This window comes from Colletotrichum navitas (genome assembly GCF_030913465.1).
Source record: "Colletotrichum navitas strain CBS 125086 chromosome Unknown LY79scaffold_133, whole genome shotgun sequence".
NCBI classification, from domain to species: Eukaryota; Fungi; Ascomycota; class Sordariomycetes; order Glomerellales; family Glomerellaceae; genus Colletotrichum; species Colletotrichum navitas.
This window is the reverse complement of record NW_026850679.1, coordinates 1-26,848: the sequence shown is the minus strand read 5'-3', so window position 1 is coordinate 26,848 and position 26,848 is coordinate 1. Positions and strand designations below refer to the sequence as shown.

General features: G+C 53.4%; 11 protein-coding genes across 11 annotated transcripts; 5 read left to right on the top strand and 6 right to left on the bottom strand.

The window, feature by feature from the left end:
- Positions 1–2,099: 2,099 nt before the first annotated feature.
- Positions 2,100–2,468, top strand: LY79DRAFT_584693 (uncharacterized protein; the record flags this gene model as incomplete). Its single annotated transcript, XM_060560424.1, has 1 exon — positions 2,100–2,468. The coding sequence occupies one exon, from the start codon at positions 2,100–2,102 to the stop codon at positions 2,466–2,468; it is 369 nt and encodes a 122-aa protein (XP_060407714.1).
- A 1,411-nt stretch (positions 2,469–3,879) lies between these two features.
- On the bottom strand, positions 3,880–4,596 carry LY79DRAFT_584692 (uncharacterized protein; the record flags this gene model as incomplete). Its single annotated transcript, XM_060560423.1, has 3 exons — positions 3,880–3,981; positions 4,037–4,353; positions 4,413–4,596. The coding sequence occupies 3 exons, from the start codon at positions 4,594–4,596 to the stop codon at positions 3,880–3,882; spliced, it is 603 nt and encodes a 200-aa protein (XP_060407713.1).
- A 694-nt stretch (positions 4,597–5,290) lies between these two features.
- Positions 5,291–6,308, bottom strand: LY79DRAFT_680090 (uncharacterized protein; the record flags this gene model as incomplete). Its single annotated transcript, XM_060564535.1, has 2 exons — positions 5,291–6,177; positions 6,216–6,308. 2 exons carry the CDS (start codon positions 6,306–6,308, stop codon positions 5,704–5,706), a joined length of 567 nt encoding a protein of 188 aa, XP_060407712.1. The 3' UTR covers positions 5,291–5,703.
- Positions 6,309–7,438: 1,130 nt separating this feature from the next.
- Positions 7,439–9,255, bottom strand: LY79DRAFT_85191 (fatty acid hydroxylase superfamily protein). Its single transcript, XM_060565166.1, has 3 exons — positions 8,777–9,255; positions 8,408–8,708; positions 7,439–8,354 (listed from the first exon to the last, which is right to left on the bottom strand). Exons 1-3 carry the CDS (start codon positions 8,785–8,787, stop codon positions 7,707–7,709), a joined length of 960 nt encoding a protein of 319 aa, XP_060407711.1. The 5' UTR covers positions 8,788–9,255; the 3' UTR covers positions 7,439–7,706.
- A 2,985-nt stretch (positions 9,256–12,240) lies between these two features.
- LY79DRAFT_571781 (meiotically up-regulated gene 113-domain-containing protein) lies at positions 12,241–13,033 on the top strand. The gene has a single exon (XM_060559285.1). The coding sequence runs from the start codon at positions 12,308–12,310 to the stop codon at positions 12,647–12,649; it is 342 nt and encodes a 113-aa protein (XP_060407710.1). The 5' UTR covers positions 12,241–12,307; the 3' UTR covers positions 12,650–13,033.
- A 2,287-nt stretch (positions 13,034–15,320) lies between these two features.
- Positions 15,321–17,656, top strand: LY79DRAFT_85114 (transmembrane amino acid transporter). Its single transcript, XM_060565165.1, has 9 exons — positions 15,321–15,710; positions 15,778–15,813; positions 15,873–15,964; positions 16,036–16,168; positions 16,228–16,236; positions 16,289–16,707; positions 16,771–17,066; positions 17,125–17,181; positions 17,231–17,656. The coding sequence occupies exons 1-9, from the start codon at positions 15,435–15,437 to the stop codon at positions 17,503–17,505; spliced, it is 1,593 nt and encodes a 530-aa protein (XP_060407709.1). The 5' UTR covers positions 15,321–15,434; the 3' UTR covers positions 17,506–17,656.
- Positions 17,657–18,365: 709 nt separating this feature from the next.
- On the bottom strand, positions 18,366–19,842 carry LY79DRAFT_571775 (alpha-L-arabinofuranosidase II). The gene has a single exon (XM_060559284.1). It carries the CDS (start codon positions 19,554–19,556, stop codon positions 18,552–18,554), a length of 1,005 nt encoding a protein of 334 aa, XP_060407708.1. The 5' UTR covers positions 19,557–19,842; the 3' UTR covers positions 18,366–18,551.
- Positions 19,843–20,223: 381 nt separating this feature from the next.
- LY79DRAFT_482045 (CAIB/BAIF family enzyme) lies at positions 20,224–20,565 on the bottom strand (the record flags this gene model as incomplete). The annotated part of the gene is made up of 1 exon (XM_060553272.1): positions 20,224–20,565. A coding segment is annotated over one exon (342 nt), but the record flags the coding sequence as incomplete, so codon positions are not given.
- An 82-nt stretch (positions 20,566–20,647) lies between these two features.
- LY79DRAFT_85053 (3-methylaspartate ammonia-lyase) lies at positions 20,648–22,718 on the bottom strand. The gene is made up of 3 exons (XM_060565164.1): positions 22,000–22,718; positions 21,260–21,954; positions 20,648–21,181 (listed from the first exon to the last, which is right to left on the bottom strand). Exons 1-3 carry the CDS (start codon positions 22,344–22,346, stop codon positions 20,784–20,786), a joined length of 1,440 nt encoding a protein of 479 aa, XP_060407706.1. The 5' UTR covers positions 22,347–22,718; the 3' UTR covers positions 20,648–20,783.
- LY79DRAFT_653924 (alpha glucoside transporter) lies at positions 22,345–25,523 on the top strand (the record flags this gene model as incomplete). The annotated part of the gene is made up of 2 exons (XM_060562622.1): positions 22,345–22,349; positions 23,448–25,523. The coding sequence occupies 2 exons, from the start codon at positions 22,345–22,347 to the stop codon at positions 25,150–25,152; spliced, it is 1,710 nt and encodes a 569-aa protein (XP_060407705.1). The 3' UTR covers positions 25,153–25,523.
- Positions 25,524–26,016: 493 nt separating this feature from the next.
- On the top strand, positions 26,017–26,848 carry LY79DRAFT_478925 (general substrate transporter; the record flags this gene model as incomplete). The annotated part of the gene is made up of 4 exons (XM_060553255.1): positions 26,017–26,177; position 26,226; positions 26,288–26,692; positions 26,749–26,848. Coding segments are annotated over 4 exons (667 nt in total), but the record flags the coding sequence as incomplete, so codon positions are not given.

Here is a 26,848-nt window from a genome sequence, read left to right as displayed (position 1 = left end):
GCTTACATAGTCAGTTCTAAATAATTAGCAGCAACAGGAGTAAGCTAGGATTAAGCGTGATTATACTACTGTCTTAGAACAGATCCTAATTAATTAGAACAATAGTTGCCTAATTAATAAGATTATTTAGCACTAGTATAGGTCACTAGCAGGTATACTATCGTTAGACAAGGGGATCCCTTTACTCCCTACTCCCCTAATCTTGCACTTATCTTACTAGGTCGCTATACTACTAGCATAAATAGCTTCTGCCTAAATTCCTCCCCCTCCTTATAGTTACAGTCAGGCTTACTAATCCCATTAGGGAAATAACAGGACAGAATCCCACTAGCTACTGTTCAGATTAGCCAGGACGCAATGCCTTTTTAGGGGACCCTCAGACTAGACCTAATTTTAGCTAAGGATTTAGAGCCTAAGCTTCCTATATTAGTAGCTAATAACTAAATTAACTAGGCTAATTAACCTTAGGGATATAGTTCTATTCTATATAATAAGAACTAAGTTATTAACTAACCTAACTAGAATTAGAAGGATAACTCTAATCTAATTAATAGGTACTAAGTTACTAAAAGCTAAGTTATAAAAGAGGAAGATAAAAAGATAATTAATAAGCAAAAGTAAGCAAAAGCTTAGAACTAACTTAACTAACTTTAACCTATTACACTAGACTAGAGCACTATATTAGCATCTAATAGAAGTAAAGAGGTGTTTTTTACCCTATAATCTTAGCCTTAACAGGATAAAGATAATAATGTTATAATAATATCCCCTCCCTAGGCAGAACTCCCTATACAAGCTAGATCTACTCCCCCTGTACTAATGCCTCTTGACCTACTACTATAGGACTTCTATAAAGACCCTAATAATTATTACTAATATATAGTTAATGTCTCTTAGTATTAGGGCTTTAGATTTAGAGCCTATTAGTAGTATACTACAGTTAATCTAACTGTTGCTAAGGCTAACCTACTCCTGGCTACCCTAAGAGATCTTACTATACAACCTGTCTACTATAGGACCTTATAAGTTATTCTTAGAATCATTAACCAAGTTAGACAAGGTAGCACTGTCTACGCAATTACTCTAGGCTATACTATTAGTGCTTATCTAGGGTACACTTCTACCTATACTAATATCCTTTAGATACTCTAACTAACTAACAAGGCAGAACTTATTAAATACCTCTAGGTATTTAGTATCCTTGTTAAGTAAAGGATAGTTAATACTTCTTTCTAAGCTAGCCCTAGGCATAACTAAGACTTAACTACAGTAGATAACTATCTACAGGTTATCTTCTAATACTATAGAGAACTAGGTAAAGGCTTTACTTAGCTCTAAATTATCTACACTAACCCTACCCTTTAAGATAAGGTAACCACTTTACTAAGGAACCTTTAATATTACCTATAGACTATATACTTAGATAGCCTTAACTATTTTATACTCTATTGTCTTAACATTAATATTAAAGCTTACTATTAGAGGATAGTCTTTAAGACTAACTATTATACTTTAATTAATTAGATTAGTACTTAGAGACCTCCTATATATTAAGGACTAGGTAATACAACTAGAGGTTATAAAGAAGCATTAAAGCATTTAGAACCAATTAATAGCATCCTAGGGAAGTTTAAGAAGGCATTATTAGGCAGCAGAATCATAATATTAGGGAAAGGCTATTTTATATTAGGTTAGCACACTAAGTTATTCTTTTTTAGGGGGATAAGAACAGACTATTACTAGTGTTTACAGACTAATTTCTTTAGAAGGATAAAGATATAATAATCAGGGTAGTAATAGCTTTATTCTTTTTAGGGGAAGAGGAATAGTTAGCAGTGGCGTAGGCGCCAACTTGTCATCGGCCAACTTGTTTAGGCCTAAGGCCATTGGAGCCTGAGGCAGAGGGCCCACAGCCTTCAAGGGGGTCATTTTCCCCTCTCATTATTTCGCACGGAACTTAGCTTAGACACCACAACTTATTCGCGTTTCCCACAGGGTTTTGCCCCATTCACTTTGCTCTAATCGTTTTTCTAAAGCGTAGCAACAGTGCTCCTAGTGTATGTTTCCAGCGCAAAGTTTAGTTTGCTTCTAACATAGTGATGCAGGTCCTCAGCCGAGCAACTAGCGCGTTACGAAGCCGTCTTGCCTTTGAGGCCAGTCTCCCTCACGGGGATCCTCAAGTTGGTACACAGAAGAGCGACGAGGTGGCGTTAGTAACGCCTACCCCCCAGGCACCGCCTCAGGGCGTGCTCGGTGGCAGATCTAGCGTAAACACATCAGTTGGCGCGGTTTCGTTTGGCCTTGCCCCCTCCAGCACGGCTGTTGCCGTTGTGAACGAGGGTCAAGTGGCTGCCATTCGCTCCGCAATCGACGCCCTCGTAGGTGGCTCGCTCCCCGCAGAGCAGCTGCCCGCGTACCAGCTCTTAATGGACCAGTACGCGGCTCTTATGAGGGGAAGTGGGCGCTGAATTTAAATAAACTCGCTTTTGGGCTCCCGGTCGGATCCCCACAAGGCTGCGCGATGCCTTGAAGGCACCGCGACATCATGATTGTTGTCCCCCCTGCTGGAGATGCATTCCAGTTTGGTCAGTATCCGTTCTTCTTGCGAGACGTGCCATCGCTAATGTACCCAAAGCCGTCAGCTTGAAGACGTACCCGGACGGCATCTTCCATTCTGTCATGGCGTTTGGTGTCTATCTTATTCGCACCCGGCCGCCAATCTGGGACGTACGGAATTCAAGTCGTGGCATGTAACAGTCATTTTCTTCATCCTGATTCAAGTCTATATCCTTGTCATGCCTTGGTGGCCACCAAAGAATGGTCCGTATTCAGGTAGCGTCAACTTCTGGTATGCAACATACTGCGTCGTCGGCATTGCTATGTAAGTCCCCTAATCTTCTTTATGGTGTGGGAGATACATCGCTGACTTTGATGATATTAGCATCATTGTTTGTTTTCTTTATTACGCCACTTGGATGTGGTTGTTGCCCAAATGGAAAGGTTACAGAATCCGACCAGAAATCCTTGAGGCTTCCGACAATGGCGCCAACACGCATCGTCCTGTTCAAGTGCCGCTCTCTGAACTGGCCCAATGGGATAATGAGCACGATGATGCGGGCAACCTGCGTCGTAGACACGTTGATTCGGGGAGGTCTTCCAAAGGCGAGGCCGACACTGTGGTTGTTGGTCATCAGGGGCCTAGCTTGTGATAGTTACCTCGGGGTTCGTTATTGGATGTATGAATCAGTAATTGTTAAACTATCCTCATTGTTTTCGCTAATCTTCGAGAAGTCTTTAATGAATTAAACGTCATGAATACCATCTACTACACCGTAGTGTGACGTAATTACTATAAGTGTCAAAAGATTTACATTTTACGTACATTCATACAAGCCTGAGAAGGTAGTCACATTACAGTAAACGCCACTAGAAGTTGATTTGTTCCCTGAATTCATCTATAATCTTGGCAGCATTCACATCTGTGAGCAAATCCCTTCCGTTCAAGCCATCGGAAACAGGTAACAGGTGTTCCTTCGCTCTCGTTATTTTTGTTCGAGCGTCATTGGCTTGAAGGCAGATACGTGGGAAGAGTGTATTGCTGGCAGCATCAAACTGCTCGCCTTATTCTTGCATCGCTTTTGAGAGTATTATAAGAAGTTTTTAATACCACAAGGGCACCGGTTTTGGGCATATTCTGTGATAATCATGCTGCACGGCCGGAGAAGGCAACCAGCACAGGTATGGACCACGTATCCTTTAGTTGACACGAAACAAAGCGGGACAACCAGTTATATTCAGCTTAGCCAACTCTACCACGGAAGCTGGTGAGAACATATTCTTCTGCAAAGATAACTGATCATGATCCCTTCATTTGCATTTTCATGCCTCTAGCTTGACCAAGACTGCCACGTCTTTTCCAAAGCTTTTGTACTTTTGCAAAGCAGCTTGGGCCTCCGGTTTAGTATACGCCGCTCCAGCTTCCTGTATTCAAACCGTCAGCATCGAAATTTGGGAAACGCCGATGTAGGCGACTTACGTCTTCGCTATCCCAGCCCAGAACACCCATTCCAGTACCCTGCTCGTCACCTATACCCATTCCACCGAACTTTGGGGTCTGGCCAAGGGCTGCAACGAGATCCTGCCAGGCTTGCTTCACCTCCTCATGCTTGCTTTCGTCTGTGATATTGATGAATGTGAACTGCGTAAAGGCCTTGGATTTCTCGGCGGGAAGAGGGCCCGTCTCGAACTTCGCGATGCGTGGCGGACCTTCACAAAACTTTTCGACATCGGCTTCATGCTCCTTCGCCCACGCCGACTCGGCGAAAGCCTTCTCGTCCGCTTCCGAGTTAAAAACTGTAGAAACCTTTGTCAGATGTGCAGGCGAGAGTTGTCAGGTATGGGACGACACTCACCTAAGGTTTGAATATACTTGAACTCGGTCACGGGCGTCCCGCTCTCGTTGACAACTTGACCGCCGGCCACGCCAACAACGCCGGGTTGCTTGGAAATTTCCTCCTTGACTTTGGGCCAGGTCGCGAGGAACTCGTCCTTCTTGTCGGCACGGATCTTGGGGGTAATAACAACGAAGAAAGCCATTTTGTCCAAATGTGTGTGGTAAGATGAGGCGAACAGTTGATGTAGCGAGAAAGTGTCCGATCTACGGTACTTGATTCTCGTTTTGGGTTAGATTGATAGATTGTTGAATGAAGATGCCCTTGTAGTTTCTGCGTTGGAAGCCGAGAGGGCCTATGGAACTTATATAAGCTTCTCCTCGGTGCCGCCTTGATTCATGTGCTGTGCGGAAGTGCCGTTCCATGCTGCCGGTCTTCAGCTCGTCCCGAGACGGTACATGTGCGGTGCATGGAAACTCGACGGATGAAGCTTGGACGGCGAATAGCAGAAGGTGGCTGAACAGCTACCTACCCTGCTGCATAGTTTTGTCACCGGCCGCCAAACTTGTGTCCTCGGGTTTAACGGCCGACTAACAATCGCGCAAGAGGCCACCGCATTATATACAACCGCGCATAAAACGTGTCGTGAATGCCTCAATCCCTCATGTGAAACTCAAAGCTCAAGCAGACCCAGGCTTGCCGGGAACTGGGGACCTGTCAAGTGTGGGGGTGTCGTTGATGCCTCGGAGGCGCGCGGCGGCCCGCGGCGGCCTCGCTGGCTTAATTTGTCGGTCTCGGCCTCTGGTTCAAATCCGTGATTCATGCCGTCCACCCAGCCGAAAGGTTAAATGGACCAGGAATAACTGCGCTAATCCAGGTAGATCACAGCTGGGCTTGCGGGGTTCTGCAATGCAGATCGAGTTCAGTTGTCGGATTCGTCAGGTCGGAGACAGCAATTCGGGGCCTTGGGGAATTGGTCACAGCAGCTTTAAAGTATCAGGCGTTTAACTGCGGAGCATTGACAAAAGTTCATCTTGTGTATTGTCTAAACATTAAGTTAAGCCCAAGTTGGCACCATAACGCCGGGCACATGCTACGCGTAGACATTCTGCCAAGTGTATCAAGACCTGTTGCAGACGAAGCACAAGCCATTGTCAATACCGGCGGGAACTACAGGGTACTGTTCCGCGCCAGAAATATTCTGTTTTGGATCCCAGAGCATGGTGTTTTTGATCGCTCGTTTGGCATGCCTAGTCATCGCTTAAGTAACCAGCTTGCTATTCCTCATATTTCAACTTGGCATCTTTGGGGTTCAAGCAATCGCTATAACGGCGACAGCAAGACCGAGAACTGCCGCCACACCCGCTCGAGCTGTTGGCCCCGCCCCCGCTGGAACCCCGGTGGTCGAAACCGCCTCTGTTCTGCTCTGAGTGCCGCTTGTGTCTGTTGCTAGGGTGGTAGCAGTCGCAGCAAGATCAGTAGCCGTTATCGTGCTATTGCCCTCTGATGCGCTGCTCCCTTGGCCTGTGGGCACGCTCTCTCCTGTAGACATGGGCATCACGAGGGTGAGCTTGGCGGTTGGGGTGGTCTCCAGCGTTCTTGTAGCTAGAGACGTAGGTGTGGCCGTTGGTCTGGCGGCTGGGTTGGTGGCGAGGAAACTCGTGGTGACGGTGTTGGTGCTGGGATATGCTGGACAGCCAGGAACCTTACGAGGCGGCGCGCGACTGCCGCCGCAGTTGACACCTCTGTATATTTTGAGCGTATTGGGGACATACCAGATCACAGTCTCGTAGGTGTTGCCATATCCCGCAGAGAGGGGTCGACGGTGACGGTCGATGTGAAGGACGTGCAGCCCTCTTGGTCAGTCTTGGCTAGGACCGCCGTCGCGGCCAGGGCAGGAAGAAGGTAGCGCAGCATGGCTTTAGTGAGGGTAAGATGCTGAAATAGAACACAAGAACTGCAGTCTTCAGCGACGAAGTCTGCTGATGATTATGGGGATGAGAAAGATGAACCATAAGGACAGGTCAACCCATCTATAGATCACCTTTGATGACATTTCTCAACGACGTGGTTTATCCACGTGCATCGTGAGATTCTCAATGAGAATCCTGGACCGTTTTTGGCCCGATTTTGCATCACTTGGACGCAGCCTAAAAGGGGATACGGCGTGCCGCATCGGCGTATGGCTTACATGCATGGTTTCATCGAATATGCGTAGGACGAGATTTGATATGGTGACAGATAAGGGACTTTGGTTACCTGCTACTAGCTCGATCTAACAGGCAATTCAACTTGGAGCAAACATGACCAGTCTAGGACCCAAAGACCAGAGCATACGTACAAAGTGGTGGTGATGCAGGCCGGTCCTTTGCTTTAGCCAGCGAATAGCCATTCGTTTATCGAAAGATTATGACAACCCCTTTTTCTCGTACAATCAAGCACTGCCACTATGAATGGGCTCGGCGTGCAGCTTACTATTAATATTTTATGCGTTGATGCCTGCATAAGAATCCATCAGATCGCCTAATTTGTTCCGCTCTTTCACATGCTCTTCCCAGCCACAATGTTCTTTTCCAAGGAGCAGCTTGTCGAAACCCGCCATTTGCTTTAGTGCACACCGCCAACTGCGTTAGATATGGATCCAAACTCATGTCAAAACCTGAATAGGGTGATCGAAGTCAGGAACGGGGGATACTCAAAGCATCTTGAAGGTCGTATGATAGAAAAACTGGTGGCTAGGGGATTAAAACGAGGTAAGGGTTTCTCCTAAGTACCGTAGCACACACCCTTTTCGGGCTTATGGACGAAGTCTACGAAACCTTCTCAGGTGGTGTAAATCAATAACAGGTTAATAGGCTCCGTCTTGGGCCATTCCCACCAATATATTCGAGAAAAGGTTACGATTTTGTCGAAACGTCTTACAGGTCCCAGTAGTTGGAGTTTGGCAGAATCTGTCTTCAGGCTGGTCAAGGCAAATCATCAGTCGAGGATCCGTCGCATTACCTACTAAGCTGCCAAGATGACCCCCCCCCCCCCCCCCCCCCCCCGAATACGTAATGTTCGTTGCCGAGGGCAATCAATTTGACGTTGTGTAACGTTAAAGAAGGTGACGATAGAGATCGTCACATTTCGTGTATAAATCTAGTCAAATTACAATTCTTTACAACAAGGTTGTCATTACGGCCGTAGAAGAAAGAACACACAGCCTGGTCCTTTTAAACGACTCCAGCCTCTTCGAACCCTACCGGGAAATACTATGTCACCATGCTTGATTTCCCTCCTGTCCAGTCCCGTCTGGAGATACTCCCGAAGCATCTACTGGGCCTTCTTGGCCTTGGCCATCCTCTTCTCGCGTCTGCGCTGGTGGGCCTCGGCCCCGGCCTCGGTGTCCATGATGTAGTCCCACCACCGGAAGCTCGAGGCATAATTACCGATAAATTTCTCGTGGTGCACGTCGTGGTGCTCGGCGCCGGCCCAGAAGGGGAGAACGTGCCTCAAGGACCAGGGGAAGTCGTAGCCGGAGTGGCTGTCGATGGCCTGGAACAGCCGCAAGACTATCCACGAGTACATGGTGAATAGGTGTAGGTCCTTGGTGATGAGGACCCAGAGTACGGGGCACCCGACGGTGCCGAGGCCGAGGAACATGACCTCGATCGGAGAGGCGTACTCGGCCGTCATGCCAAAGGGCGCCGAGTAGTAGTGGTGCATCTTGTGGACGGACTTGTAGATCGGGGGCCAGTGGGCGCCGCGGTGCACCCAGTAGTGCCAGGTGTCCTCGAGGACGAAGAAGATGGCGATCTGATAGGCCGTCTTCCACCAGGGCGGGAAGGGCACGCCGTAATCGAGGCCGCACCAGGTGGCGATGGGGTGGAAGAGCCAGATCTGCGGGAGCTCGACGGTGAAGTGACTGAAGAGGACGAGGGCGCCGCATTCGAACTGCTCTTTCCAGGTTGGGATTTTTTGCTGGAGGAATCGTCAGTCGACGTCTATTCTATGGGTTTGACAGGACTACGTGCGATCATCCGCAGCGCGAAGGCGGCGAAGGGGCCGGAGGCGCGCACCTTTTGGATCTTCCATCTGCGGAAACAGGGGATCGCGTCGATGATGATCCACGGCAGACTGCGGCCAAAGTAAACGATCTCGTGCATGACAAAGGTCATGATGCCTGTGGCGAGGATGTCGTTCTGCATCCACAGATACCATGCCGCCCAGAGGCGCTCAACGACGTTGAGCTGGACATTGTACCTGCTGACGTCGTCGAGCACGCCGAAATAGTCCTGTGTGGAGGTGTGGTTGGGGAACACGACAGTCGAGTTCCTGCGTTGAATGTGTAAGCTGATGTCGGACTATGCATCGCAAGAACAGAGTATCTGGTGGTGGCTTACCAGGACGACATGGTGTCGGGTGCACCCCAACTTGAGTGAGAGAGCTCGAGAGAGTGACTGGAAGAAAGACGAGAGAGGCTGGTCTCAAAGCACGACGAAACAGCGATACCGGGTTTAACAAGGGCGCAAGAAAGCAGAGAAGGGGTCGGCTTAAGGACTTATAAACATTCATGTACATCCAGCGGGGACCTGGATCTCGTGCACCAACAGCTACGCGTGTGGACATGGCGGGCTTTGGATCGTTGTTTGAAGACTCGGGGACGGTGCAAGGGGGGGCAGATGCCAGTGGCATGATCAAAATTCACCGGCATCCGCTCAGGAGGTGGTACGACAAAGCGGCGTATTTTCCCATCTCGCCAAGGTCAAATCTGTGCTTCTAGAATGAGGATAGAAGAGCACATCCCGAATACGAATACTGCATGTTGGTATTTGCTTCTACCATTGGTTGGCTCTATCGCTGATAAAAGTGACGAGTCCAGAGGCGGCATCTGATCGCCTTTGTTTCGATTCGTTCTCTTTCCCTTTGGGTCTCTCTGTCAGTGTCAGACGCCGCAACAGGGATCACGGAAGACTAACCAGAACTACGGGCCCAGAGCTGTTGCTTGTCCAGCTAGAAGAGGCATGGAGGCGCCCATATCCCAAGGCTGCTCCACCCCGGGTGATCCACTTGCCGATGGTCTGTTTGTGGTGCGATTCTGGAGATTACCGGACCCAGGGCAGCTGGCTACACGTAAACCAGTCCACGGTTTTGTACGCTGCGGACGAGTAGGCGGTCAGTTGGCGAACTGGTGAATGGATGGTGAGAGAATGCCATGTTTCCGTCTCTCGCAATTAGGTATTGTTTATCACAGGCAATCTGAGTGCCCTCGAAACAAGCCATTGTGCCCGGTGTGGAACGAGTCACGAGCTTCAGTTAATGCCATCTTGGTCATTCTTTGGTTTCGCGCACCATGCCGGGTAATTAAGCGACTTGCCTAGCCGACATCGCCAGCATAACCCGATTATGCACGCCTGTGTCAACCGCGAGATGGCGCGGGAGGGATGGTCCAAGTTGGCCGGGCTGCAGCAGTCTTCTTCCGAGATCGATCTAGGCCGTTTTGGCCGCCGACTCGCTGATCAGTCGCGCGCCCCGGACTGTAGTGACGAACATGCGGCGGTAAGCCCATCCGCGGTGCGGCGACAGGGGAGTCCAAGGCCGCTCGGATGCACGTCTCATCAACGCTAAAGACATACTAATCAAACGGCCTTTGAACAAATTCGAGCTGTGGCCTGCGGTGTGAATGGTGATGCTCGAGACCGCCGTGAGAAGTTACGTATGCCAATATTGGCGACCCATATAAGTGATGGGGCTCGACGTGATGAGCTATTACGCAAGGATTCAGGAGTCGTGGCCTTGAAAACCCGGCTCGCCGGCTTGTTCGGCCTTTATATGAAGCCCGAAGATAGCAGCTTGGCTGTTGATCGAGCCGACGCCTTCGTCACGGTGCGGGTGCCCTTGCCATGTCCAGAGCTGGGAGGCCCTTCTCACCCGTAGGTTACATCACTGCCGCAAGCCAGATCAGCGAAATGGAAAGACGTGCGATGAGGTCCTAGACATTTGGGCACCGCGTGCAACCCACGATGCTGACTTGCAATCGACTCATGGCCGGCCTTTGGACCACCCAGACACTTAAGGTCTGGTGCGCGAGGGCGGCTACGTCTAGATATATCATCCATCCCCTGAGCCTTGATGTCTGGGTAGGTCAGCGATGCAGAGATGGTGATGGAGTTCCTGGTGTTGTGGTACAGATTTCAAGGTCAAGCGAGATGTGGCTGAGGAGGAAGAAAGGAAGAAACCGCCTAAGCCACAACCGGATAGATGAGGCTATGCAGGCTCACAGCCACACTAGGGCACGCTGCCACAGGACGAGCCACACATACACCAGCCACTTTTGGTGCGCCACATCATAACATGGCGTTCCTGTCGGCGCAGTTTGGGCGCCAACAGCTCACACTCACACGCACACACACACACACACAGACACACACATATGTTACACCCACCCCTGTCGACATGACAGGTTCTCAGAGGCCCCTTCAGGAGCTTCGGCGGGCTCGATGCCCTGTTCTCTGACCCCGTCGTGGCCCAACCTCCTCCAGTCAGTCCCCCTAGTCACGACGACTCCGCGCCCACCTCGTGACATGGGGCCAACCTCAGTCAAGATGGGCTGGCGCTGCATCCTGTGTAGCTCGTCACTCGCGAGGCTATCTTGTCCTGTCTTGTCTTGGGAGGAGGGGCAGCCTTGATTCACGCATGCCGGGGTCGTGAGTCGCTTCGAGAAAACATACACAACTGCGTCACGATAACTCCCCAGTCAACCACACTTTATATATATATATATATATATATATATATATATATATAGTTTTTCTACCACTCTTTATCCTGCTTGACGCGTAGTCCAGCTACCGTCGCTAACGTGTTTGAGCTTCGGTCGTGCCCTTTCCCACCGAATCTAGCATTCCGAGTCGAAAGATCAAGCCTTGGCTCGCACGAACAATTGATATCGATTACGAACTATCCCATTGTGACCCGACCCCAAGCGGCGCGCTACAATGGGCTACATTGCCAACACCCCCGAAGACCGCCTTGAGCGGTCCGACTCCAAGGACCCGAACACGACCTGCAAAGGCCTCACTGGTGCTGGGAACCTGTGCCGAAACCCGGTCACGCCCGTCAACGGCAAGAAGCTATCGCCGACTGTCGTCGAGGAGTCTCATTACTGCCATCACCACAGGGACCAGGCTGCCAGCCGCTCTGCACAGTCGAGTCCAGGGCCCAGGCTGTCCGGCAGGCCCGTCCTGGAGCAGCGCTCCAGCATCGATACCCTCGCCGACCGCCTCGGCCTCGTGGATGTCGGGTCCAACCCGACCAAGAAACAGAGCCGACCGCAGGGCGGACGCCCCAACGGCGGGAAGCCAGAGCCCGCGACGGCGGCAAATACCCGGCCGCCGAAGAAGGAAAAGGAGATGCTGCACTTCTGCTTCTGCTTCTCCATCCCCATCGACGAAGTCCACGATGACCCCCAGCCCGCGCCACGGCCCCAGCCGCGACCAGTGCAGAACGGCGGCTCCGCGCCCATGCCCCGCCCCTCGAGCCAGCTCCTGTCCCCCTCCAACGGCCGACCGAGACCGAGCGCCTCGAGCAACTCCCGAAAGAGCTCCTCTCAGCAGCCGTCGCCCCAGCCCCTGTCGACCTCCCAGACGGCGCAATACCTCTCCCTCATCCCGCCGTCGACCGACCCGCAGACGGCCTCTGCCTTGATGGCCGAGCTGGCCCGGCCGTACGGCTCCTCCGAGGAGCCGGGCTACATCTACATGTTCTGGATCATGCCGACGTCCAAGAAGGAGGCGGCGCCGCTGCAGGAGGCGCGATCCCTGCTCGCGCCACCCTCGCCGGCGGCGGCGCGGGGCGCGGGGCGCCAGCGCCGGTCGAGCGACGTCGTCTCGGCCTTCGCCAAGGCCAACGGCGGCGCGTCGGCGGGCGACAAGATGCTCATCAAGATCGGGCGGGCGGCCAACGTGCAGCGCCGCATGCAGCAGTGGACCAAGCAGTGCTCGTACGAGATCGAGGTGCTGCGCTACTACCCCTACCTGCCGGGCGCCAGCGCCGCGTCCGGGGAGCAACCGCGCATGACGCCGCACGTCCACCGCGTCGAGCGGCTGATTCACATCGAGCTGGCGGGACTGGGGCTGCACGCCGGGCCCATCAACTGCGCCGGGTGCAACCAGGTCCACCGCGAGTGGTTCGAGGTGCAGACGTCCAAGAAGGGCATCGGGGCGGTGGACGAGGTCATCCGGAGATGGGTCGACTGGGACGAGACGCAGTCGTAGTAAGCTCCAGTGCGACGTGATTCAGGACGGGACAGGACAGGACAACAATCATCCCAGCGTTGTATTTAGACTATTTTTTTCTCCTTTTTTCCCCCTTCCTCGCGCGCGCGTGGTTTGCATGGAGGACGGCGCAAACGGGATAGTTGTTTGCGGGTAGATGGTGTGTCATGGTGACGATCTCTCTGCAATGTTCACGGAATAGAGAGAACAAGCGTGTGCGCGGATTCTGGGGATCAACAGAACCCTGCCACTCTCACAAGAGGCTACTGCAATACCAAAGAAGTACAGTATGTACGAAGTAGAGGCAAAAAACCCGTCCCGCCGGTTTAGGTTGGCTCATGTGTGTGTACCTAGCGTACCGTACATACGTTGATGGGGCCACCGGGTTGGCTTTGCTTCTCTGTTTTCTTTATGCTCTGATGCAATTTTAAATACCGATGGCGCAATTCCGACCATCCGGCCCATATTCCTGGGGGAGACAGATGGATGGCTGCCGGATCCCGAACTCGAGTTTACGCACTAATCACCAGAGTTACATCTCGAAAGGCCAGGGCATGGCGGGCATGCCACGTTTGCTGCGCGTTTTCCATGTGTCAAAGCCACGTCCGGCCACGTTCGGCTGATTGGCATTTTCACCATGTAGAGCCTCCGGTCGAAGCAAGAAGCCGGCTAAGCCCTCGAACGCACGCAAGGACTCCCGACGCCATCTCCGGCTGGCCCAGCTGCTTGTTCCATAATAGGACGGATCCCTCGAGTCAGTCTGCCTCGACAGCCTACGGGGGCCAATGCTGCAGCCTGTTCGAGAGACTGTCCAGTGCGGTGCGGACAGCGACCACAGCGCAACGCTTGATCTTCGCGGCATAGCCCTCCATTGTCCAACGACCTGCCCATGTCGCATGCAGCATCCTTGGTCTTGGGCCGCCTACGGGCTAAGGCAGACGGGGGAAGTGGAGGGAGGGCCACAGTTGGTGGGTGTACTGATCCATCCATATACCGGTATGTACAACTAGTTTCAAGCCCGAAGTCTCTTCAAGGTCCTCTCCACGCCCCCATGCTACGTTAGTTCACACATGCTGTACAGAGCTTACTCGGCGCCCAATGGCACAGTAGGTAAACAGATGTCCCGGTGCGTGGGGGACGTTCTCGCTCGCCAAAGTGCAGATATCGTTCATGTCACCACGCTCGGAATGCCTCAGTAAAACGTTTCCCTGGGGGGCAAAGTCGAAGTGAATGTGAGAACAGCAGACACCCGTTCAGAGACGCCCGGCTGCCAAGCTTACATCCACCCGCGGGCCGAGACAAAGTGCCTCATCTCTTGGCCATCTCTTGACCTCTCCCTTCCCACGCCTCCCGACGCCGCTTCTTGGCGCTGGCACGGCTCCTCCGTCTCGCCGCGTTGCCTGCTTTGCCCCCCGTAGCCGTTGCAAGGGAGGGGGCGGGGCGTTGCTGACGGGGGACGACGTCACTAGCACGAGCAAGCTTTTCTGGTGGCGCATCCTTACGATGCTTGTCTTTGTCGATCCGCTCGTCTTTTTAGCAAGCATGTCAATTGGCTCCTCAACGACTTGCGAACTCAGCTTCCTCGGGCCTGTTTCCGTTCAGAGGAGAGAGAGAGAGGTGTACTTGTACATCCCGACCAGCTTCGTCTTTATCGACTTCGAGGCGGCGGGCAAGACAAACGTTCGTCCACGTTGGTAGTACTGTGTAGACCGTGATATCATACTCGGCCACTAACTAGTTTGGACTGGTTGCGACATCCCACTCGGTCCCTCCAGCGACCAATGTCGGCGGCCCCTTGGACGGCACCTTCGTAGCGTCTTCATGAGGGTAAGCGTTTCCCCTTGTCGCCGCACACTACTTACTGCAAGATGCTTGCTGGGGGGATTCATCCGCCGACAAACCACTCCGCCGCCCCCTGCCCATGTCCTGCAATGACGTGCCCCCGCGACCTCGGCCACTCTTCTCGCGACCCTATTCAGCTTTTGGAACGTTGGGGAATGAAGAAAGAAAAAAAAGGATAAGAGAAGATCGCTGGTCGGGTCGCGCGCGCTCTTTCGGGTCCCAGCACACCTTGGTTGGGCCCCTTCTCCTTGACATCGATCCACGCTACGATTTCACGACCTTTGACTGGAGGAAGTCCGCTGCTGGCGGATATCGTAATCTCTAGCCGACCCTTTTAGCATGCGACGTCCCGCCCTCCGCGCGGTGCCATGTACCGACCGGCCTCTTCCCAGCCGTGCGGCGGGCAGAAGGCGAACGCTTACATGGATGGTACTGCGTAGGGTAGCCTGCAGGGAGCCCATCCGCGTCGAGGGTTGCAAGTAGGTATGCATCTTTCAAGTCTCCAGCTGCCCGGGATCAAACAATTCTTGCAGTTTTCGGCCTCGATGGACTTGGACCGATCTGGTTGATCATTCTCGTCTTCCCGTCTCTGCGCTCTCCTCCTCTTTAAACCTGCACGTCCCACGTGCTCGCGCCCTCTACTCCTACATACCCATCCGTGCCTGATAACAGTCTGTTCCGAACTTTCTGTCTCATCTCTCGTCCTTCTCTTCATCCATTCCCTTCCCTCTCCGTCACGTCCGTGACCCGTCAGTCGTGTCGTTGTCGTAGCATTGCATCATTGCACCCACCACGTCATCTCATCGCACGCATCGACCGTTGCCTGTCACCCCCTCCCGCCTGACAGATCACCATTCGGCGCGTCGCCCGCTCATCCATCACCCCTTCCTCGCTGAAAGGTGCCCTACCGACGCATCGTATCGTCGCGACACCAATTGATGCCATGGAAAAAGACCTTCGCCAACTCGGGACCGCCCCCGGCGACAAGGGCGAGGCCGAGCTTGCCTTCGTACGCTCAGATGTCGAGACCGGCGACCAGACCGGCCTCAGCGCCTGGTTCGGCGGCCGCACGACCAAGGTCGGCCCCCGGATAGCTCCTCGCCAGGATGGCGTGGGCGAGCACTCGGACGGCGAGGAGAGCCCCGACGCCATCCTGGGGAAGCAGCTCGCCGAGGAGGACGGCCATGCTATCAAGTACCGGACCTGCAGCTGGCAAAAGGTAGGATCGCAATCGAGTGTCCCAGACGCCGGCGTGTGTGCGCGTGCATGCTGACGGCCATACCCAGACTGCCGGCCTGCTCTTCTCTGAGTACATTTGCCTAGTGAGTATCTCCGAGTCTCTAGTCGAGCCCATGCCGTGCTCCACTTGCTGACCGTTTAGGCCATCATGAGCTTCCCGTGGTCATACAGCGTCCTCGGGCTCGTGCCCGGGCTGATCCTCACCGCCGTCATCGCCCTCGTTGTTCTCTACACGTACGTCGTCCGTCCCCGCCTGGCGTGTAACGGAGGGACTCCTCCACCAACGCTGACCCCCCGGCCCGCAGTTCTCTGGTTCTCTGGCAGTTCTGCTTGAGGCATCCCGAAGTCCGCGACGTCTGCGACATTGGCCAGATGCTCTTCTGGGGCAAGAAATGGGCGTGGTACGCCACCGCCGTCATGTTCATTTTGAACAACACCGTGAGTGTCCTTGAGTCCGTATCTAAGCGTGGCCGGTCCAGAGTGCTAACCCTGCCTAGTTTATCCAGGTCCGTCGTAAACGGACTCCAACAAGCGAGTGCTATGCTGACTGTCGCGCAGGCTCTCCACGTCCTCGTCGGCGCCAAGTACCTCAACACGATGACCGAGTCCGACCCCGTCGTCTGCCGAACCGTCGTCTTCTCCATCGTCGTCACCGTCATCTGCTGGGTCTGCTCGCTGCCCCGCACGTTCGACTCGCTCTCCAAGGCCGGCACGGCCTCGGCGGCCTTCACCTTCATCTCGGTGCTGCTGGCCACCATCTTCGCCGGTGTTCAGTCTCATCCCGCCGGCTACGATCCCCGGTCCACGTACGTTGACGCGAGCGGCGTAACCCAGACCGGCGGCAACCCCATCGTAACAGCCGTTCCGGTCATGTCTACCACGTTTGTGGCCGGTATGAACGCCTTCTTGAACATCAGCTACACATTCATCGGCCAGATCACGTTGCCTAGCTTCATTGCTGAGATGAAAGACCCTCGGTAGGCAATACGACTCCCCCCCCCCCCCCTTTGTGCCAAACACCGATGTGCTAATTATATCAGCGACTTCCCGAAGGCTCTATGGGCTGTCACCATCGGCGAAATCATCGTCTTTAGCATCGTCGGAGCCGTTGTCTACGCCTTCGTCGGCAACCAGTACATGACCGCCCCGGCTTTCGGCTCCCTCGAGGACGTCTACAAGAAGGTGTCCTTCTCCTTCATGATCCCGACGCTCATCTTCCTCGGCGTGCTGTACGCCAGTGTCTCGGCCCGCTTCCTCTTCTTCCGCATGTTCAAGGGAACGAGGCACCTGCATGAGCACACCATCATCGGCTGGGGCTCGTGGGCGACCATTCTCCGTGAGTGCAGACCCCGCGGCTGCTGGGGAAATCGTGCTGGACTGACACCCGAAAATAGTGGCGCTTTGGCTTTTGGCCTTCTTGATCGCCGAGCTGATTCCCTTCTTCTCTTCTCGTAAGCCCGCCCGCCCAACCTTGCATGAGCAATACTGACCGCCCCTTAGTCCTCTCCCTCATGTCTTCTCTCTTCGACTCCTTCTTCGGCTTTATCTTCTGGGGCGTGGCCTACTTCCGCATGAGGAGCGCCGACAACCGCGCCGGGCTCCCCAAACAGAACAAGCTCGTTGACTGGGCGTCCATGGGTCTCAACATCATCATCATTCTCACCGGTATTCTTTTCCTTACGGCTGGGACGTATGCCAGTGTCGAGGGCATCATCGAAGAATTCCGGGCGGGCACAGTCGGCAAGCCCTTTGGTTGTGCTTCCAACGGACTTTGAGGTGCTTGCCGAAAGCCAACGAGGCGCATCATGCTGCCGTAATATTTACTTATGACGCATAATATTTTCTTATGAATAACGACGGTTTATCCATGTCGGGTAATGAATTAGGGAGGAAACAACGATACCACTAGTGTTCCCGGTTCTTGAGTTAAGAATACACATATACGATTCGAGTCCTTTGGCTATGTGATGTGGCCGTCAAACTTTGTCGCAGAGGGCATCTCAATATTAAATCCGAAGCCTGAGTCACCTTGTTCGCCTCCAATCGTCCTTGATTGCTAGGGGTTTGTAAGGACGCATGACAAGCGTACTCAAGATTCGACATTCAAACCCGAGTGTGTGTCTGGATGAATGCAAACGGGGTTCATCTCTCATAATCATCAGGTTTCAAGTCCAATGGCGTTGTGGGTCACCACGTCTGACGACAAGACACGTCGTTTTCCTGATTCGATCGAGTTACATCACAGGTTCGGCCGGAATGCTTGACCTTGTTTACACACGCCGTAAAGGTCGTAAATCTTCCGTTGGAAAACCCATGTGCGGTTGGTGGGGGTTAAAAATACTCATCTCAACATGATTGCTGGCATTAAACCCAGTCAAAGGCGGGTGAGCCATGGTTGTTCTCAACAGCTGGGGACTGGTAAAGAGGCCCTTCTAACGAATAAACCTTCATGATTTGAGTTAAGAATGTAGCCGGCGTGTTCCTCGGAGATGACCAGGCGTCCCATGCGTCTTGATCTGTGCCTAGCTCGTCATCGTGGTGACTTGATAATTCAACTACATGATCCTTGGCAACTCTACACGGGCACGCCATCGCCAAGTAATTTCAGAATCGTAACTATATTTCATGAAGCTAATGAATGAATGGGTGTTGATATTGGGACGTCTAATCCTAGGCGGCTGGCTCATAGTGAGAGGTTCGAACATGGTCCATGACTGTGGGCAGCTCACCGTTATACTCATTAGAAAATACGCAAACACTTCTCCATTCTCCTATTTCATGACTGGAGGCTGAACCATCTTATATCAAGGAGCCACACATCTCATGACATGATGCACGATGAATCCCGTGGCCTGTCATGTCTGTGTTTCGGCACGTGTCGATCCAGCGCGCAGCACAGTGAGTGCGCATGAGGCCCAAAGCATTCCGGTCCCATATCAATCACTCTCGCTTTCCTATTCGCCCATCCTTCGCCAAAATTGCTCGTTGCGTGGTAGATGCAGTACACCCGGCTTCTGTCGTGCGGGTTCGGCAGGAAACTCGCGTGGCCTGGGCCGTACGGACCCCCGCACCGCTTATGGCTGACCAGCAGCGGTGTCGATCTCTTCGCCCAGCAAGCCGGGTCGAGCGGATCCTGCCCTATGAGCGGCAGCAGCCCGAGCTTGTAGTGACTCGTCCAGCTGCCGTCGGCCGAATACACGATGCCGCTGAACACGCCGGGGATGTTCACCCACGTGGGCCCCTCGTTGACCCCGCGGCGGCCCTCGTCCGGACGTTCCCACGGTAACTCGGCCCGCGAGATGCAGACCATCGTCTCGGGAATCGCTTCCTCCGGCACGCGCAGCTTGATCAGGAACAAGTCCTGCTGCGAGTCGGACGTGTCGCCGAGCGGCCACCCGGACCAGCAGCAGTAAAAGTCATGTCCGTTGGGGCTGAAGACGGTCGCGTCGATAGACCACTGGTCCGGCATGCCCTCGAGCGGGCCGAGGAACTCCCACGCCCCGGCGTCCATGGGATCCTGCGACGATGACCGGAGCACCGTGGTCCGGTGGCCCGGATTCCCGACGCCGGGCGGCGCGCCACAGGTGTAGATATACCACCGGCCGTTGAGGTAGTGCAGCTCCGGCGCCCATATGTTGACGGACCACGGGGTGCCGGGCGCCGGGTGCCAGACGACGCTCTTGTGGCAGTGGTGGAAGTTCTCGAGCGTGTGCGAGGCCCAGATCTCGATGCGGTTGTCGAGGGTGAAGGTAAGGTAAAACTTGCCGTTAGCCGCCACGACCCAAGGGTCCGGCGTATCAACGTCGCAAATGGGCATGTTAGACATTGTGGCCTTGGGGTTCTAGTAGGCTAATAGTATCCGTGTTGTCTCGGGCGAAAGACCTCTCCAAGATCTCTCTTCAAGGCGGTTTCGAAACCGTAAATGGCGTGTCCGGGTGACAGTGATGCTGCGCCGCCTTGGCCACGGAAACGTCACTGCTGTTTCAGCCCGGGTCATCTGATCTTTGGCGGCTGGAGTTGAAGATCGACAGGGACAGAGCCACACATATCCCAGCTGTTGCGTCATCTCTCCGGAGATGATTTTACCCCAGGTTTATGAACTTAGATTAGGTGTTCGGCAGGGTTCGCCGTCCCGTCCCTGTTTCGACGGTAAATGAATCATAGAGCAACTCCATCTGGGGCTCTGGACTGCAAAGCAACTGGCATTGCAATGTTTGAAAACGAAGAGGGGACGAACCCACTAGCCAGGATGTATCGCTGAAAACTGTTTGACTATGCCATATCTCGTGATCATGCCCAGGTTTTTCTTTCTGTGTTGGACGACAATGTAAAACATTGAAACTCATACCCATGAAAATGACTGGGTGTTCGTTCTTTGACTTCCCGGACATGCATAATAATCTAAATGGGAGCTCCCGCTTTCTACCTTTGCAGATCAACTTACGTGACCCTAAAACACAATAACAAAAAAAAAAAAAAAAAAAATCCCCCAATTACGATAAGAGTCCAGGAGGCAACTTCATAATCGAAAGCCCCAGATGCTGCTGCGATCCATGAATATCGCTCTCCATGAAGCTCCCTGCAGAAGCCTTCTTCCCACCCCTGAAGCGTGGTATCGTTACCTTGAATGCCAGCGCAGGGGCAAAAAAGCCCGACCAAATAATGTCCTCTAGGCCAATATTCAAAGCATCAGCCACGTGTTCCGCAGACAACAAACTGGAGGCTTTGACTGCGTCGAAGACGGATTTGGATTCAAACATGACATCCATGGTGATCTCGTAGGGACCTGCGTTTTTCGATCGAAGAACGCGCGAGATGTCGGACAATGTCTCTGGCCGACGATCAAGAACGGCCTGACCGTCTGCATTTCCAGACAGGGTAGCTGCCTTGCTACCGTGATTCGATTGCTTAGACTCGGCAGCCCTGCTCCCCTCAAGCGAATCATTGGGGATTTGAGCCTGTTCACCTTTCCCAATGACGGAGATGCTAGCATGAACGAGACATCTTCCAGTCTCATCTTTAAAAGGGGAGGAAAGTCGTTCTTCGCCTCGTTCTAGGTCCATGAGGTGGTATACGGAGAACTGGGCACAAGGCCCTGTCTCGATCTCCAGCTTCCCGGCGAGGCCAAACGCAAAGTTGCCCGAAGTTGCTTTTTGACCCGGGTACGGCCCGTGCTGCCATGCTTGTTAGCGACCCCAACGAGCTTCACCTGGATTGTGATACTAACGATCAAGGCAATCCTTGCTGTAGATGCAAGGCCCGTTGCGAGTTGCTGAGTCGGCGCGACAGCTTCCACGACGATGAACACCTCACCCGGACCTGTGGGCGTGCTCTGTCCCCTGCCGTAAACGTGAAAATCAAGGTCCCAGTCTCCGGGTATACCCGAATGCTGTTGTTTGACATATGCTTTGACCGAGACGAGGAAGTCGTCCAGCTGCCGGACAAGAATGTCTAATATCATGAGTATCCGTTAATCAAAGGCGCTGGAATTCCACGAGATATCAAGCAAGAGCAGGGGTGTTGACTTACGATCCCGCATGCTGCCCATGACGATGGACCGGTAACCCAGAACCCGCGCAGCCTCCAACTTGAGTTGATACGGCTGGCCGTGGGAAGCCGAAGAAATGAACCTCCCTCCGTGGACACGAACTGTACGTCCGTCTTCGAGCTGCTTGTAGTGGGCCTGGTCCAGGTGAAGCGCACCGCCGGGACCTCGCAGGACATCAGGCCGCGTGTTCTCGTATAGCGAATGCGCAGCGACGGACAAAGGTGTGCAACGCGACCCAGGGGCGATCGGTTTTACGTCAAAAGTCCCATCTACGTAGACAGTGGCAATTGCTCCATGGGACTTGGGCGTCGAGCATAACCCGCCGCATTCTATGATCTTGCCCATATGCAGGAGTCCCCCGTGGCATGATTCCAGCTGCTCGGGGCTAATATCTGGGTGCTGCAATTTGAGCTGGTACATCGAGAAAGCGACATAAGGGGCAGGGTCGTATGCCCGGCCGCCGATGATCACATTGAAGTCCGGCGTGGCCTCCATAGCGTCGATAAAGGGCTCCGGTCCGATCTGCGCAAGAACTCGAGGAGATTCTGTTACGTCTTTCGCAGTCAATTCTGGAACGCACGCTCCGCACCCGCTGATGCGACCGGCGCTGAGACGCTCGAGGATTACCGACTTGTCGATGCCCGAGAAGAGGGAGATGGTCTTAAATGAGTAATGCCTATCCGGGTAAGTGGCTGCTGCGGAAGTTAAGAGTAACACTTACTGGTTCGTATCTTTTGCGGATATTTCTTCGATAATCTCCTCCATCAACCTTACGTGTTCATCGGAACCGTCCCCTCCGGCAGAGCTAAAGATCAACGGAACTCGAAACTTGTGCACCAGTCTCAACAACTTGGTAAGATCCTTGACATAGGCCGAGCGCGGGCAAGTCATGGTTCCGAGAGCCAGCTTTTCGGGGCCACTGTCAGTCGATCCTGCGTCGAGGATGATGGCGGTTGGAATCTTGCTGGGGGCGAGCTGTGTCAGCTCTTGGGCCACGAGGTTCTCGTCGAACCCGTAACCCATGCAGCCAACCGGGGTCACTATGTGGCAAACCGGCCTAGAATCCATGGCGTGTGTTGTTCGGCTTCAGAAATGATCGGGCTTGAAACGGGCCTTTCGTGTCTTGAAGGGATTCTTGCCACGATGCAACCCGTAGTCTGGTGCTCAGTATGTCGATATTCAACCAGACTGGAGAAGGGAGGTTGTCTATCTTTCAACAGCGGCTGGCCTGAACCAACTACGAAACTGTGTCAGATGAAACGGAGATATTCAGCATAAACCAGTAAAACCCATCCCCATCTGTTGAGGCGTTCTCCGATCGGTGTGTTGGTTGTCCTCCGTGAGTCCTGCCGGGTGATGCACTGTCTTCAATGACCTTGGACGGCTCTTATGATGTGTGTTACCTCACGTATCTAGAGAAACAGTTCTTGAAGAGGTAACGATTAGAGACAACGTTTGGAAACTGTGATCGAATGATATGCGGCTTAGACCAAGAATCCGTGTCCGTGTCCGTAGGAACGGTTACGGCTAGCTTCCAATTGGAGTGGCATGCAACGCCAGCCGTAGGAGCGAGGAACGTCAAACTCGACCGTTAAGACGTCCAAAGTCCGTTCCCTCATCCCGTTCCCGTTCCCGCAGATGCTTACTTCCGTGGTCAACGCCTAAGGAGATACAACGAGCCAACGACGGCAACGGAACGGGCCGACGTAACTTGTTTCCGACATGAACGACGGTCACCAGCAAAGTACAACTGGTCGTTGCATGCTGTAGGAAATCGTGCGTAACAGCGTCGTAAGCTGCCAAGCTGCATATACCGGTCTATTTGCGCCATTGTTCTGAGATGTTTGTTTGTCGTTTTCCCGTGCTGCGCCTCGATATCCCATTCAGTAACACTCTCAATCCGACTGGTGGTGCATTGCCGAGGCATGGTTGCATTGATGTGTGTAGGATTTAAGAAATAGACATCAGGATCCTTAAGAAGCCTGCGATCTCCTATTCTTGATTGGTATCCAGATGACAGCCAGAGCGCTCTCTGACGGGCCCCAATCCCACCAATAGCAGTAAATTATCGAAGCAAAAAGAGGGCATTTCATTTTACCTGCATTAGCTATTCCCGATTCTATTACACCCCAGTCAACTTTGTTATCCGAGTCCCAATTAAGCGATGAGCCCATTTCGTGTCAAAACGAGCCTTGCCGACAGGGGCTCCATCGCGACCGACAACATCGAACTCACAGAACACGGTAATAATAGTTCGCACACTCTCGATACTAGACACGATCGGGTTTCGACTTCACGGCTATCGGGCTCCAGAAGGAAGCGAATCGAATCGATGTCCATTCTGATCAAGTCAACAACCAGCGAGTCTGTCCGCCATGACACAGGCGAGGACAATCTGCCGCTAGGCCAAGCCATCCGGCAGTACCCCAGAGTTGTGGCGTACTGTGTGTCCCTCACCGTCGTCATCATTGGCTGGGGTTACGCCCTGGTGATTGTTGGCTCCATCATCGCCGTCGAGCCGTTCCAGAGAGACTACGGCGAGGTGTACGAGGGCAACATTATCATTCCATCGCTTTGGGTCTCACTGTGGTCCGCATCCATCCCGCTGGGCATGGCCTTCGGCTCCGTCTTTGCGGGATGGTACCAGGATCGTGTCGGGCGTATATGGAGTCTGCGGACGGGTGCAATCATCTGCGCCCTTGGGGTCGGTGGCATCTTCTTCTCGTACCTCCCGGCGGACATGAACGCGAAGCGCGCCATGTTCTTCGTCGGCAAGACTGTCCAAGGCCTATCCATTGGCATCCTCAAGGTCACCGCCATGACCTACATCTCCGAGACGGCGCCGACCGCCCTACGGGGCTCGGCAATGGGACTGGTACCGACAGGCAATCTTATCGGCCAGCTTCTCGGCTCCATCGTGGTATTCCTCGTCAATGACGTGCCGACGAAGGCTGGCTATCTCGCCTCCTTCGGCTCTCAGTGGACCCTCGCTGTCGTCCCGTTCATTCTGTCCCTCATCATCCCCGAAAGCCCCGCGTATCTCGAAGAGCGCGGTGAGCCTGACAAGGCGGCCAAGGCTGCAGAAAGACTGTATGCGCCTCGCGTCGATTCGATGGCAGTCCTGCGGAAACTTCGCGCCAGCATCATCGAGGAGAAGGAGATGACTGCCGGGGCCAGTTATTTCACTTGCTTCAAAGGTACGAACCTCCGGAGAACGATGATTGTCATCATGGCCAACCTCTTTCCGGCCTTGTTCGGTCTTGACCTCATCGCCAAGTCAAGTTATTTCCTGCAGACCATCGGCATGAAGTCCCGCATCAGTCTCATGATTCTCATCGGCGGTATCGTGGTAGGTACATTTGCCAACGGGCTTGGGATATGGATTCTGTCCCGCGTCGGCCGGAGAAAGGTGACGCTGATATCCTTATCGATATCAACCTTGCTCTGGGCGGCCGTCGGTGTTTCCGGCATCTGGCGTGGCCCGGCGGTCGCCTACTTCACGGCTGGGGGATGCATCCTCATAATAATTGTTTGTGGCATGGGCGTGTGGCCAGCATCGTACGCCATCATGGGCGAGACGAGTTCCTTGAGGTTACGAGCCAAGACACAGGGGATCGGCGGTGTAGCCCAGCAAGGTTCTTCGGTGGTGATAAACCTCCTGCTTCCTTACGCCTATAACCCCGACGCTGCCCATCTGGGAGCCAAGACTGGTTTTCTTTATGTCGCGCTGTGTGCTCTCGGAGTAGCGCTTTCTTGGTTCTTTTTGCCTGAGATGAAGGGAAGAAGTGTGATGGAGATTGACCACATGTTTAACCTGAGACTGCCCGCTCGCCGGTTCAAAAAGTGGAAAGGAGACATCCAATCTGAGTCGTAGTGAGGTGTTGTTGTATATACCCTGCTCATAGTTTTTCTCAGCATCGGATTTGCCTAATGGGAGATGCAAGTGTAGTTAAGTAATCTTGGTCAACTCTCAACTCGGACATAATTCGCATGGAAGTGAGCGGTCAAGTTGGGTCTCCGTTTGAAGCACACCTTCCAGAGAAGAGGACTTTGCAGGGATTTATTGGCACGAGCATTTTCTGTTTGAGTTAAATTTCTGGCTATTGGAGTTGACAGCGCTTTGTTAGTAATCATGTCGCTGGACTCTGACTTCGCTTCGGTCTAGGTGTCCGAACTGAGCAGGAGACTATTTTCTCTGGCCGCTGACCAAGGTATTCCTTATTGAAGTCCCTCGTCTACTCGCTCAACGACAGCCACGCCATCGACCGTGTCGTCGTCGACGAGGCCCACCTCATATTCGGCGCTAACGTCACCTTCCGTCCCCTCCTCCTCGAGATAGGTGCCAGGACGGCGATAGTCTGCCGGCGGAGGTTGTTTATCACGGCGAAGCTCCCTCCCTCCCTCGAGACCGACTTCTGCAACGTCTACAACCTCGCCGCCAACGCCAAGATCATCTGCGCCTCCACTGGCCGCCCAGAGATCACCTTGCGGAACGAGCCTCTCCAGACCGCGTCCGCCGTCAGGGCGGCGCTCGCTGACCTTATCGCCCGCTTTCGCAAAGCCAACAGGGAAAAGGCAGCGGCAGACGAGGCGTCGCGAGAAGCCCCTCGCCTGGTTGTCGTCTACTGCCGCGGCATCAACATGGCTGAGCGCCTTGCCTCGGAGGAGGCCGCGCAGGTCTACCACTCGAAGACGTCCCAAGTGGACAAGGACAAGGCCTTCAGGTCGTGGCTCGAGACGGGACACGATCAGGCTGGAGCGTTTAGTCAACGAGCACAGCAGCTACCTTGACTTCTTTCGAAGCTCAGGCAACCGTTACAGGCTGATGATCTTGATTTCGTTGGGAATCTTTTCTCAGTGGTCTGGAAATGCCACCATATCCAGTCACACCAACATCCTGTACGACAATGCAGGAATCACAAACTCGACGGCTAAGCTTGGCGTAAGTGTTCTGCTCCTAAAATATACTTACCATGTGCCTCTCACTGACAGCAGTGCTCCCACAATAGCTCTCTGCTGGTTCGTCTATGGTATCGCTGATCGTATTGATCGCTTTCGCCCTCATGGTTGACAAGGTCGGTCGCCGTCCAACTTTCCTCACTTCAACCGGGGGCATGTTTGGCACCTTCATTTTCTGGACTTTGACCTGTGCGCTATATGAAGAGTACGGATCTTTGGGTGCGAATCATGCCATGATCTTCTTCATCTGGGTCTTCAACGTTGCATATGCAATTGCGTGGTCCGGTTTGCTGATTGGATATGCCGTGGAAATTCTCCCTTACCAGTTGCGAGCCAAGGGTCTCATGATTCTTAACATTGCCATCCAGTCAGCGCTCACTCTCAACAATTACGCCAACCCTGCGGCCCTCAACTTCTTTGAGGGAGAGACCTGGAAGCTGTACCTCATCTACACAGTATGCTTTGTCCAGAAATCTTTTCCGAGGCCCGCAAAACTAACAAAGTAATACAGTGCTGGATCTTCTTGGAACTTTGCTGCGTGTTCTTCAAATACGTTGAGACAAAGGGACCAACATTGGAAGAGCTTGCCAAGGTTATTGATGGTCCAGATT